The sequence below is a fragment of the Rattus norvegicus genome, chromosome X (assembly GCF_021556685.1).
Source record: "Rattus norvegicus strain SHRSP/BbbUtx chromosome X, alternate assembly SHRSP_T2T, whole genome shotgun sequence".
Classification (NCBI taxonomy): Eukaryota; Metazoa; Chordata; class Mammalia; order Rodentia; family Muridae; genus Rattus; species Rattus norvegicus.
In genome coordinates this window covers 113,843,867-113,858,327 of record NC_141554.1, presented here as the reverse complement: position 1 = coordinate 113,858,327, position 14,461 = coordinate 113,843,867, and the positions used below count along the sequence as shown (strand labels likewise).

Genomic DNA, 14,461 nt, shown 5'->3' with positions numbered 1-14,461 from the left:
TGGGAGTCTTCACTCTCTTCTATACCTATTATCCTTAGGTTTGATCTTCTCATTGAGTCCTGGATTTCCTGTATGTTTTGGACCAGTAGCTTTTTCCGCTTTACATTATCTTTGACAGTTGAGTCAATGATTTCTATGGAATCTTCTGCTCCTGAGATTCTCTCTTCCATCTCTTGTATTCTGTTGGTGAAGCTTGTATCTACAGCTCCTTGTCTCTTCTTTTGGTTTTCTATATCCAGGGTTGTTTCCATGTGTTCTTTCTTGATTGCTTCTATTTCCATTTTTAATTCCTTCAACTGTTTGATTGTGTTTTCCTGGAATTCTTTCAGGGATTTTTGCGATTCCTCTCTGTAGGCTTCTACTTGTTTATTAATGTTTTCCTGTGTTTCCCTAAGGGAGTTCTTCATGTCTTTCTTGAAGTCCTCCAGCATCATGATCAAATATGATTTTGAAACTAGATCTTGCTTTTCTGGTGTGTTTGGATATTCCATGTTTGTTTTGGTGGGAGAATTGGGCTCCGATGATGGCATGTAGTCTTGGTTTCTGTTGCTTGGGTTCCTGCGCTTGCCTCTCGCCATCAGATTATCTCTAGTGTTACTTTGTTCTGCTATTTCTGACAGTGGCTAGACTGTCCTATAAGCCTGTGTGTCAGGAGTGCTGTAGACCTGTTTTCCTCTCTTTCAGTCAGTTATGGGGACAGAGTGTTCTGCTTTCGGGCGTGTAGTTTTTCCTCTCTACAGGTCTTCAGCTGTTCCTGTGGGCCTGTGTCTTGAGTTCACCAGGCAGCTTTCTTGCAGCAGAAAAGTTGGTCTTACCTGTGGTCCCGAGGCTTAAGTTCGCTCGCGGGGTGCTGCCCACGGGCTCTTTGCAGCGGCAGCAACCAGGAAGACCTGTGCGGCCCCTTCCGGGAGCTTATGCAGCCTCAGGAGTGCCCACCTGACCAGGCAGAGAGGTCTCTTTCCCACGGGGTCTGGGAGCAGAGAGCTCGACATCTTCTTTCCATAATTCTTATTTTGTCTTTATAATTCTGAACCACAATGAGAAAGTTGCCACAATATAATTAGAAGAATTTTAGCTACTGTCAAAAGGAAATATATAGATCCAAAACTCCAGCTTGTAACAGAGCCACTTGGAGGGCTTGTCAAAACCAATTATTTTCCACCATTACCAGAATGAGATGGGGTAAATTAGTTGTGGATCCTGGAAATGTGCATTTGTAACCAGCTCCAAGCCAACAGTTTTGCTATCATACTCCCTGGATAAATTGCTTTTTCTTTTTCGAATTTCATTTTTCTTTTTCATGTATTTGCCAGTGGTCTGTGGTTACTATATGCTCACTGATTGTGAATGCGTTTTCCCTTTAAATTAATAAATATATTAACTTTATCTGCTTCAAATTCCAAAAGGTAGCACCTGTATTGTTTTAATAATTTTCTCTGATTCATCTTTTTATTATTGGTAAGCTTTAATTGCATACTGCATATGACAGGCAATAGAACAAGACACTAGGTTATTTTACTTTCTTCTAAAGAGCATTATTTTTTTTTTGTATGAAGTAGTTCATGACTGATTGACTAAATGGAGTTTTATCCTTTCATCAGACAACAGTTAATCTATTCCCAGTTATCTTAAGCTTCTACTACTTCTTTTTATTAGATTCTGTGAATTTCCCTCTATACATCATATAAAATCAAAACTTAACTGAGAATTTGAATGGGATCTTCAACTTTATTTTTTGTTCTCCACTGTGTGCTATCTTCTACTTTACTACGTCTTCCTTCTTTTCCAGCCACTCTGGAGCCTTGAACCACTTTCTCTAGGTCATTGTGACCATAACCATGACTCTTGGTAAGGATTTACCCATCTTACAGACTGAGAAATATAAGCAATAATAACTACATACATGTAAATTCTCCAAGTGTGCTTCCTTTTCCTTAAAGGACAATCTATTTCACTTTCTTCCCTCCTCTGTGCTCTCAAATGAATAGTTTTCAATAATTTAACACTTTAGAAAGAATTCTTGTTGCAAAGCTACTCCCCTAAAAATGCTACTCACACAGGTCTTATCTAGAACAGCATTTAATAACTCTTAAGATGTGTTCTTTAAGGGGGTAGTGTGTTACATGACAGAATGGGACTGGTAAATAAGATTCTATGAAATAAATAAATGAAATTATTGGCTCCAGGACTTTTAAGCATCTTTTACAACACTAAGGAATGCTTCTATATCTAATTGGAAAATTCACTAAAGATATGGTCTCTAACTTCATATATAATTAGTAATAGTTGTTTATTCATTAAAAATATTTATTGAGTTACAAAAAGGAAAGAGTAATGTAAGATCCCTTTCTCATAGTATAATTCTCTTGTCTATAATTCATTATCTTGTTTTAAATTTCTAATTTGATGTCAGTTACTGACACACAGACAAATAAGGCAATAGAAGAAAAAAGTCACCAAGTTATATGTCATCTGAGGTGTACTTTGTCTAGACCAAGAGCTAGAAAAAAAATAATAATAATAACATTATTATTATTATTATTATTATTATTATTATTATTATTATTATTATTTTCCTGTAAGGCTGGGTATGGTGGCTCACATCTTTAATCTCAGCACTCGGGAGGCAGAGGCATGTTGTTCTGTGTGAGTTCAAGTCCAGTCTGGTCTACATAGTGAGCTCCAAGCCAGCCAGGGCTACAAAGGAGACCCTATACAAAACAAAACAAGACAGAACAAAATGATTTGCTTGCAAAGTAATAGGTGTTTAGAAAGGACTTTTATCCATATTTAATTTTCTTTAGATTCACCAATCTCTGCTCCCTGTTCCCTGCCCATTCCCTTGTCCTTTTCTAAGGTGCACCCTAAGAATTTTTGGTCACTTTTTAATAGCTTCTGTGGCTTTCTTGATGCTATTTTTGTGGTTTTTTTTTGAAGGACTAGGAATGTGGTATAGTTGTAGACTGCTTGCTCAGATTGTACAAGGCCCTGAATCCAATCCCCAGCAGAAAATAGAATGTAAACTTATATGTACTAAGCCTAAAATATTTGTCATATAATATTTTATAGAGACGTTTGTTGATCCTGACACAGTCTAATTTTTATAAGTTCCCACCCTAAATTAATCAATGCAGTAGAATCTATTTTATTTATTCGGGCACTGATAGAAGTCTAGTTTGAACAATTAATTTATGAACAGTATTTGTTTAGATTTGTAAATTCAGAATTTACCTTTTCTCCTTTTATACCACTGCAGTCACATTTTGATCCAGAAGAACACCCATGGCAGGCCTATAAGAGGAAAAGGCAAAGTCATTAAATATAAACTTAACAGCTACTCTCTGACATAGAAATCAACTTAAAGCAGCAATTCAAACATGAAAGGGTATATACAAATGACAATGGCTTTTTATATTTAAGATCTTTCTTATTGTATGATTTCCTTTTCAACTTCTCACAATAAGCAAATAAAAGTTTTATAATTTTAAGCTAATAAATATCTCTTCATATTTTACATTTATTTACTCTGTGTGTGTGTGTGTATGTGTGTGTTGCACACAAGTTGTAGAATATGTGTGATGTTGGGAAAATAACATAAAACAGTCTGGCTCTCCCATCTACTTTGTGAGTTTCAGGGATAAAAACCAAATTGCTGGATTTGGTAGATAGCTCATTTACATGCTGAGAAATACATCGTTTTGGTTTTGTTTGTGTTTTTGTTTTTCTTTTCTTAAGACAAGAGTCTCTCTATCTAGCCCTGGTCATCCAGGAATTCAGTATGTAGACCAGGCTGGACTTGCACTCACAGAAATGCCTCTACCTCTATCCTTGCCCCTTCCCCTCTCCTGCCCCTTCCCTGCCCCTATCCCTGCCTCTGCCTCTGGAGTGCTGGAATTAAAGATGTGTGCTACCATGTCCAGCTGAGAAATATCTTTTTAAACATGCTAAAATGAAAGGAAAAGTCATAAGACATCCTGGTTGATATGGTTAGTCACTTGTCCAGGTTGTAAGAACACCTTTTTTTTTCTTCTAAGATCATTTGTAATGAATCACCTATCAGTCTAGCAGCGCATGACCTTGGAAACTAGCCAAGAATAGCTGCCACTTGATGTCAGCTTACTTCTCCGCATTCACAAGTGGATCATAAAGCATCTAATGTTGTATTTTCCTTTGCTCCTGCTCTTTCATCACTAATAGCTCAATTCTTAACCATTCCAAGCTTCACACAAAGGCTGGAGGCTCTGAATTCAACCACACTAGGGAGTAATGTTCTGGAGCCAGAAAAGTATCATTCTCTATTATAAAAACACATAGAGAGTGGGAAGATAGTAAGTGACATTCTAACATCCTAAACCACACACTACTGTAGAGATGAAATGCTTAGGGAAAAAACAACCCAACGGGAATTACAATCACGTATGCAAACAACACAATATGCATGTACGAGAAAGCCGAACACATTTTGTCAAACTAACTACTGAACAAGGAAAATATAAAACGTTGTTAGTCAATGTTTCATCTTCAGCACCTGTGGTTTAACAAGTAAACTAGCCTCCTACCTTGTCTTCCATATTTTTCTTCCTCTAGTTATTACTGGAGAATCTCCCTGAATCTTTTTCATTTACCTTCAGCTCAAACTAGAAGCCACCATCCTGTTGAAACCTGTTTTCCTCATTATAAAAGAGTATGTTCCAGTAAAAGCACACTCTAACACTTGAACTTAACATGTGTTTTTGTGTTGGGAAACTCAATTGAGAAAATGACCCCTATGGAGCATTTCCCCCCAAAGTGATTTATTTGGGAGGGCCCAGACCACTTTAAGATATGTCATGTCTGGACAGGTGGTCATGAATGGCATACGAAAGCAAGCTGAGCAAGCCAGAAGAACAAACTAATAAGCATCACTCCTCCATGACCTCTATTTCAGTTCCTGCCTCCAGGTTCCTGCCTTGACTTGCTGCTCTGACTTCCCTCAGTAATGGACTGATTGGCAGTGATTGGAGCACAAAAGCAAAACAACCACTGTCCTCTCCAAGTTGCTTTGGGTCATGGACTTTAGCACAGTAATAGGAAGCAAACTAGAGAGTTATGCAGTCATTGCTAGTATACACAGGGACATAGATCGTGTTGTTTTCAGCATAACATTTTAAACTACATAATAGGTTTATTGAGACACAGTCAGTCATCAAATGAGAAGGGTTATTATTGAAGGCAATAAGACTTGTTAGGCAAAAGATATAAATGTAAATAAACTCATATAAAACACTAACTTTAGGAACAGAGGTTAACTTAAAATATGAAATTCTGACTTATGTAAAGATGAATTCTTGATTCTAAACTATGAATTTACAAAATTTAGAAGCCACACATTCACTAATTCTTGAGATAATAGTCAACAGTCATAATATCTGAATTAGACTGTACATATTGTATACACTCAATTACATAATTAATAGAAGGACAATTGTAGATAAATGCTTATCTACAATGAATACTAATATAATATATTAGACATTGGGAAGTATATCTATGTTTTAAGTAGGAATATATTCAGAGGAGATTTTGTTATAAATTAAAAAATGACATCTTTTGCATTTTCAGACATTTGTAATAAATCTTCCTCTGAATAGAGATTACGATCCCAAAAATCATGCAAAGAAAACTAATAGAATTTTATTAATAAAATTAAAAACAATTTGAACTACCATTACACATGTATTTACACTTCTCAATATCTAACAATCAAAAATCCCTAAATCTTTTTTTTTAGTGCTTGGGAAATGATTTTTTAATTACATGAAGGCTTAATATTCATAAACACATGCTTCCAAAATCTCCTATATTGTTGGAAAACAAGATAAAGGAATAGTTCATGCCACACGGCAACTTACTGACAGTTACGGAACACAATTAGGCACACAGTTGTGTTGGGCCCACAGTCCTCTGTTGTCAGCATTCCCCGTTTACACAGTGATGGAAGAAAAACATATTTTTTCCTGAGTCATTTGTTACATTTTCACAATGGCCCAGTAACAGGAAATTCCTAGTAAAATTCCTAGCAAGATAATGGCTCTTGTAATTGCTCTCAAAGAGAGAAATTCAGAAATTACTCTTCCTTATTAATTATCTCCTATTGCAGTGATAAATAATGTCTTAACTAGCTATCAAAGGCTCTTTCCAACTTATTCTTCCCTTGACACTGAAGACATGCCATTTCCCCAGCCTGATTTCCAGTGATTTTTCTAATTTAGGAGTAATTTCATAAAAAGCAAATTTGCTAACTTCTTTTTTTTTTACATTTTATTTTTTTTATTAACTTGAGTATTTCTTATATACATTTCGAGTGTTATTCTCTTTCCCGGTATCCAGGCAAACATCCCCCTCCCCCCTCCCCTTCCTTATGGGTGTTCCCCTCCCAACCCTCCCCCCAGTGCCACCCTCCCCCCCCAGTCTAGTTCACTGGGGGTTCAGTCTTAGCAGGACCCAGGGCTTCCCCTTCCACTGGTGCTCTTACTAGGATATTCATTGCTACCTATGAGGTCAGAGTCCAGGGTCAGTCCATGTATAGTCTTTAGGTAGTGGCTTAGTCCCTGGAAGCTCTGGTTGCTTGGCATTGTTGTACATATGGGGTCTCGAGCCCCTTCAAGCTCTTCCAGTTCTTTCTCTGATTCATTCAATGGGGGTCCTATTCTCAGTTCAGTGGTTTGCTGCTGGCATTCGCCTCTGTATTTGCTGTATTCTGGCTGTGTCTCTCAGGAGCGATCTACATCCGGCTCCTGTCGGTCTGCACTTCTTTGCTTCATCCATCTTGTCTAATTGGGTGGCTGTATATGTATGGGCCACATGTGGGGCAGGTTCTGAATGGGTGTTCCTTCAGTCTCTGTTTTAATCTTTGCCTCTCTCTTCCCTGCCAAGGGTATTCTTGTTCCCCTTTTAAAGAAGGAGTGAAGCATTCACATTTTGATCATCCGTCTTGAGTTTCATTTGTTCTAGGCATCTAGGGTAATTCAAGCATTTGGGCTAATAGCCACTTATCAATGAGTGCATACCATGTATGTCTTTCTGTGATTGGGTTAGCTCACTCAGGATGATATTTTCCAGTTCCAACCATTTGCCTACGAATTTCATAAACTCATTGTTTTTGATAGCTGAGTAATATTCCATTGTGTAGATGTACCACATTTTCTGTATCCATTCCTCTGTTGAAGGGCATCTGGGTTCTTTCCAGCTTCTGGCTATTATAAATAAGGCTGCAATGTACATAGTGGAGCACGTGTCTTTTTTATATGTTGAGGCATCTTTTGGGTATATGCCCAAGAGAGGTATAGCTGGATCCTCAGGCAGTTCAATGTCCAATTTTCTGAGGATCCTCCAGACTGATTTCCAGAATGGTTGTACCAGTCTGCAATCCCACCAACAATGGAGGAGTGTTCCTCTTTCTCCACATCCTCGCCAGCATCTGTTGTCCCCTGAGTTTTTGATCTTAGCCATTCTCACTGGTGTGAGGTGAAATCTCAGGGTTGTTTTGATTTGCATTTCCCTTATGACTAAAGATGTTGAACATTTCTTTAGGTGTTTCTCAGCCATTCGGCATTCCTCAGCTGTGAATTCTTTGTTTAGCTCTGAACCCCATTTTTTAATAGGGTTATTTGTTTCCCTGCGGTCTAACTTCTTGAGTTCTTTGTATATTTTGGATATAAGGCCTCTATCTGTTGTAGGATTGGTAAAGATCTTTTCCCAATCTGTTGGTTGCCGTTTTGTCCTAACCACAGTGTCCTTTGCCTTACAGAAGCTTTGCAGTTTTATGAGATCCCATTTGTCGATTCTTGATCTTAGAGCATAAGCCAAAAATCCCTAAATCTTAAATAATGTGTATAAGCAAATATTTTATATACTTGTAGCATTCATTATATCCAATGTTTCTCAAATTAATCATTCATCATATTAAAGTTTATTATCAGCCAACATGAAATGCACTTTAGAAAGAAAAACCCCTTAAAACATTTAAGAATATAGGGCTAGAGTAATGCCTCACTGGTTAAGAACACTGGTTGCCATTCCAGAGGACCCAGGTTCAATTCCCAGACCCAACGTGGCAATTAACAACTATCTGAATCTCCAGTTCCTGGGAATCACAACAATGGACATAAAATAAAATTAAATATTTTTTAATTTAAGAATCATAAAAATTTTGTATGAATTTGATTAAATTTTTAAGTTATAATATGTTTATGCCAAATAGGTTATTTTTTAAAATAGGACTTTGTTATTCTTGGGGGGGGGGTGGAGGAACACCAAAAAAGCCAAGTCATTGTAACACCCACCATACACCAACCACTAGATGGTGCTTTCTATGCAGTTATTAATGGGCAGCTGAAAGGAAATGGCCCTAAGTATGTATCTCATTTTAATTTGTAGGCAGTGTCTACTCATATTGACAAAGTATCTAGCAACCATAAATTATAACAGTGTATATATGAGTGGTACAAAAACTGTGTAGACCTGGGTGCTTGCTGCTTTTAAGGAGCTTGCAATCTAATAAGAATCTAACTGAAAAAGCTAATATCATGTAAGAAATATATCTTGATCAGTTCCCATAGCAACTGATTCATTATGAGACCATGAATATATTGTCTACATACTCTAGGGTTTGTTTCTCATTTACAACAGATGTGGATAATATGGTTTCCCTCGCTAGAATAAGCTTTAACTACATACAGTTCTATAAGATTCACCAAGCAAAAGAACATGACTGGTTATTAGAGTTAGTAAAGATAACTCCCTTGAGGCTCAGGATTATTAATAACACTTGAAAGGGTAGGCATAAAAGCTTTCTAAAGGAAAAAAAGTAACTATTATACCAAGCAATACAATTTAAGACAAATTTAGGTGAAGCCAATAGTGAGTTAAAATGAATATTACATGTATCAGTTGAAAAGAGTTCCTAACTCTGCCTGAAAAGTATAATCAGAAAGTAGTGTTTTTTGGCTTCTTTCTGAGGCAGAGTTATATCTCAGATTAACACGGAACTTGTTCCTCTCGTGCTATAGCCTCCCAAGTCCTAGTTTCATTGTTTCAGTACTGTGGGGGAAAGTTTATTTCTATAAAATTATAGGAGATTGTTAATGTAGGATAATTATGGATCTATAGTCATCTTTTTCATTTTGATACTGAGAGAAAATGTAGAAAAATTAAGCAAAATGTATATCATAGCACACTAAAATGTAGCATAAAACTATAATAATTAAACCAGTATGGAACTGCTCAAAGATGTATTTCTCGAAATTAATCAATCACTTATTAGGTATTAAGAAAGTATAGAAAATAATTTTAGAAGTTAAAATATGAAAGAACTGATTAGAATATTGCTTGAAGTGCTTCGGGAATTTTCAACTTTTGTAGATCGGAATGTTTGTTTATAATAATGAAATATCTTGAGCGTAAGACACAAGTGTAAACAAAGTACATTGATATTTCATGTATACCTTCAACCCCTTCTAAAGCAGTGGCACCAACTGTGAGCCAAGTGTTCATCTCTCATGCATCATAACTTTGCTCAAGCCACAGATTTTGCACATTAGAAAATGAGAAATCCAGATTATCTACTCACATCTTAATATTTGGAGCTAAGAACCTCAGATGAGATAAAGCACATGACATATGTCTTTCCAGCTTTGTGTCAGCTCATTTAATACAATCTTCTCTAATTTTACCTATTGATATGGAAAGTTTGTGATTTCATTTTTATTAACAACTGAATAGTTTTCCACAGTGCAAATATACCATCTTTTCATTATCCATTCATTGGATGAATGACAATTTAGGTGGTTTTTATTTTCTAGATATTTTACTAGAGCAGAAATAAACATGGCTGAACTAGTATCTCTGGAATAAGACGTTGAGTCATTTGAACACATGCCAGGGAGTGGTATTCCTGAGTCATATGGTAGATTTATTTTTAGCTTTTTAAGAACTCTCCACACTGATTTCGAGTGGCTGAACCAGTTCCCAATAGCAGCAACAGTATTTGTTGGTAGTTGTTTTGATGGTCCTTGCCATTCTGACTAGGGCAAGACAAAAATCTCAAACTTCATTTGATAAACATTTCCCCAGCGGCTAGGTACAGGGAACATTTTTAAGCTCTTTATTTGCCTTTTTCTTCTTCTTCTTTTGAGACCCCTCTCCTTTCAGGTCACTTATTTGAAAGGGTTATTTAGGTTTGTTTGCCTGTTTGCTCATTTTCACTCCTTTTTTTGTATATTCCGAATATTAAATCTGTCAGATGCACAGCTGGAAAACAGTCTCTCCCATTCTGTAGACTTCCTATTCCTCTGGTCAATTGTTGTTTCAGCTGAGCCCGAGTTCCATTTGTCATTGGTTGGCTTTAAATTGTGAGTAAATGGAATCTTATTTAGAAAGTCCTTTCCTATACCTATGTAATATAGAGGAGGTTCTGTTTCCTTCTAGCAGCTTCAGTGTCTCAGGTTTCACACTGAGGTCTGTTGATTCACTTGGGGTTAGCTTTTGAGTATGACGGTAAGGGTCTAATTTCATTGTGCATGTGGATATCCATATATTTTAAGAGTACAAGTTTATTTGCAATGTTTCAAATTGTAACTTAATTACTGCATTTCTCCCTTCCCCTTTCTCCATCCAAACTGTCCCATATACTTCCTGCCTCTTCCTCTTTATATTCATGGACATATAGTTTGGCATCACAACTTGTTGAAGATATTTTCTTTGCTACAGAATATATTTTTGGCTTCCCTGTCAAATATAAAGTGCTTGAATATTGAGTACTTACATTTAGTTCTTAAATTTTTTTCTAACTGGTGTACATATCTGATTGTTTTTACCAGCATTGTTCATTTTGCTCAGGATTGTTTTGTCTATCCTGGGTCTTTTACAACTCTGTATGACTTTTAAGACTTTTTCTTAAAATGGATAACATATTGAAAAGTAAAAACTATAAAAAATGAGAAAACACTGGCCCCTCTTAGGCCTTCTGCACATATGTGTAGCTTGGTCTTCATGTAGGACTCCTAAAAGGAGCTGTCTCTGACTCTGGGCCTACCTTTGGAACACTTTCCCTACTCCTGGACTGCCTCATCTAGCTTCAAGAGAAGATGTGTTTAGTCTTACTGCAACTTGGTATGCCAAGGCTGGCTAATATTGAAAGGAGGCCTCCACTTTTCTGAAGAGCTGAAGGGGCTTGAGACCCCATATGAACAACAAAGCCAACCAACCAGAGCTTCCAGGGACTAAGCCACTACCTAAAGACTATACATGGACTGACCCTGGACTCTGACCTCATAGGTAGCAATGAATAGCCTAGTAAGAGCACCAGTGGAAGGGGAAGCCCTTGGTCCTGCCAAGACTGAACCCCCAGTGAATGTGATTGTTGGGGGGAGGGCGGTAATGGGGGGAGGATGGGGAGGGGAACACCCATATAGAAGGGGAGGGGGAGGGGCTATGGGGATGTTGGCCTGGAAACCAGGAAGGGGAATAACAATCGAAATGTAAATAAGAAATACCCAATTTAATAAAGATGAGAAAAATATTAAAAAAGAGACATATGCAAAAAGCATGCACAAACATACTCAATATTATCAGCCATTAGGGATTTAAAAACCAAAAACATTATGAAATACGAATTCATACATACTAGTTTAAAAAGACAGACTATATTAACATTGCTGAGAATGAAGCCTAGATAGAGCCCTCATACTTCACTGGCAGGGTTACAGAACAATATAACAACTTTAAAATAGTCTAGCACTTTGTAAAACACACATATGGAGATAACTATTACATTCTTAGGCATATATCTAAGAAAATTAGATAGGCATATATCTAATGAAATTAGAAATTAGAAATTTCTAAGAAAATTAGAAATATGCCTATAAAACTCCTTATATATGACTACATTACAAATTATAAAACACCACAACAAATAATATTACAAAGGAGAAAAACAACCCACATATACATCAATGTGAACTGATTAAATGAATGAAGTATGTAATCAATGCAATATCACTTGACAATAAAGTGGAGGAAGGATTGTTTCATACTACCACATCCATGAACTTTGGGAATACTGTGTTAAGTTTAAAAAAATTAAATACAAAATTTTGCACTGGCATGAGTTAACTTATATTAAATTTGGAAATATATTGAATTATATAAACAAGCAGACCAATAGTTGACTGTGGCTAATGGCAATGGGAAGAAAAAGCTAAGGGATGTGCTTTTCTTACCATATTGATAAAAGGGTCCAAAAATCATTTGGGGAATAGCGGTAAAATTCTGTACATATTCTGTAAAACTACCAAACATATGCTTTGGCTAGAGAAACTGAATACTTTATAAATTATATATCAAAGATGCTTTTTAAAATCCAAATAAAGAAATAAAATACAGGAAGTTCATCCTGTCAACAACTAGTATTAAGGCATTTCTCTACTTGAAAACTCAGTGAATTTACCTGAGGTTAATGGGATATTTCTAAAAATATGAGACTTCTGAATAGGACCTGAGAATGTAGGCCCATATCCTGGGCTTCTGTAAGATCCCATTTCCACAGGTTGATGTTAACTACGCAAAATGAACCTTCATACAAGTTACATGGCTTGCTCTTGCTGAAGACAAACCAGGTATTCAGAGAGCTTCCACATCTTATAATGAGGAACAAATCTGTCTTTCTTGAGATCGTGATTTTATTATAGTGATAGGTAAACTCATCTGGCTTTTCTTGCAAAGCACAATAGATGTCACCAGTTCTCGAGTCATTTTTTCTAAAACGTCCTTGAAAATAAAGTTTACTGGGAGGACAGCCCCTCTCTTCTGAAGATGTACAGATGAGGCCCATGGAAAAATTTCTTCAAACATCATCTGGACATTTGAAATTTCGAGAGAATGAACAAAAGCAGGATAAAAACAACTATAAAAGACATGTGCCGGGGTTGGGGATTTAGCTCAGTGGTAGAGCGCTTGCCTAGCAAGCGCAAGGCCCTGGGCTCGGTCTCCAGCTCTGAAAAAAAAGAAAAAAAAAGACATGTGCTTTTAAATTTATTAATTTTATTAAGGGTGGTATTTTATTATGTTAATGTAGACATAATTTGTGGTGAGGTTTTTAGGTATATGGTATTTTGCCGTCTGGAAATTACATTTACATAATCATTGCACACACATAGAAACACAAGGCAGCAAGAGACAGATGTGTAAAGCAAGCACAAGCAAAATACTGAGTCTAGATGAAGATATAATTGTTTTCATTACATATTCTTCCTATGTTTGAAAATGCCTGTAAAATCTTAGGTAAGAACATTGAGACAATGTTGGAAACAAATATCTTTAGAACTTCAAAAAAGGAAGCAAATTTCAGAATGTATGATATGATGTTTATCAGAAACATCAAAAGCCTAAAATTGCATAGAAAGGTTGAAATAAAAGAAGAAGCTAGGCACAATAATAACCAAAGAAAGCTGGTATCACTACATTAATTTTAGACAAAATGGGCTTTAAGGCAAAATACATTATGAAAGATAAAACGAGGTTACTTCAATGATAAAAGATTTAGTTCACAAGGAAGATTATGTTTAAAATTCTTTAAATTATGTACGGTAATAACATCTCCAAGATATATAAAGTAAAAGCCAACAAATTGATAAAGGTACACAAATCTCTATAGTTGGAGATCTTAAACAAACATTTCACAACTGATTGTTATAGCACTTAAAAAACCTGGCAGATCATATGAACATTTGAACATGACTAAGAAACTTATAGTAATGGACATCTGTAATGCAATGCATCCATCAAATGAAGAACCCGAATTCGTATGACTTAAATCCCAGAAATTTACCAAAAGAGCCCATATAATGTAGCCTAAAGATCAAATACAACATATTTCAGCATAATTCTATTGAGCTTGGGGAAAGGATTCAAATCTAACCGAACAATACCAGAAAACAGATAAAATTGTTACCAAGTTTACATAGGACTGAACGTGAAGGATAAACTACAGACTGTTTTTACCAACAAGTATATATGTAAGAATACTACATAATACATGACGAAGTTGGATTTAACATAAGGAAAGGAAAGGAGAATTTGGAAAAGAAACACAAGCGTCATGCAGATTAAGTGACTGCAGGGATAGAAAATTCAAAAGAATTTCTTCAGAAAACATTTTAATAAAGTTGCTGAGTATACATTAATATATTTACACAAGTTAGATTTTTATATGCCAGAAAATAACAGGGGACCTGCTTACAGGGTCTTCTTCTAGGCTAGGAAAAAAAAAGTGAGGAAAATAAATACACTATAGCACTTGAAAGAAAGATGCATTGCATGGGTGACTGTGGTAACTGGGAACTATAACAAAAGACCTATAATTCCAATAAATAGCCTATCAATAACATGCTCAAAACAAGAAAACACAACTTACTGATTTACT

At 36.1% G+C, this 14,461-nt stretch overlaps 1 protein-coding gene across 4 annotated transcripts in view; it reads right to left on the bottom strand.

The window, feature by feature from the left end:
- Col4a5 (collagen type IV alpha 5 chain) overlaps window positions 1–14,461 on the bottom strand; it is a 197,757-nt gene that overhangs the window by 116,442 nt on the left and 66,854 nt on the right. For all 4 annotated transcript variants that reach the window (XM_087600278.1, XM_087600280.1, NM_001426996.1 and 1 more), the window contains 1 exon segment: window positions 3,232–3,291. In XM_087600278.1, the coding sequence (XP_087456404.1) occupies window positions 3,232–3,291 (60 nt within the window).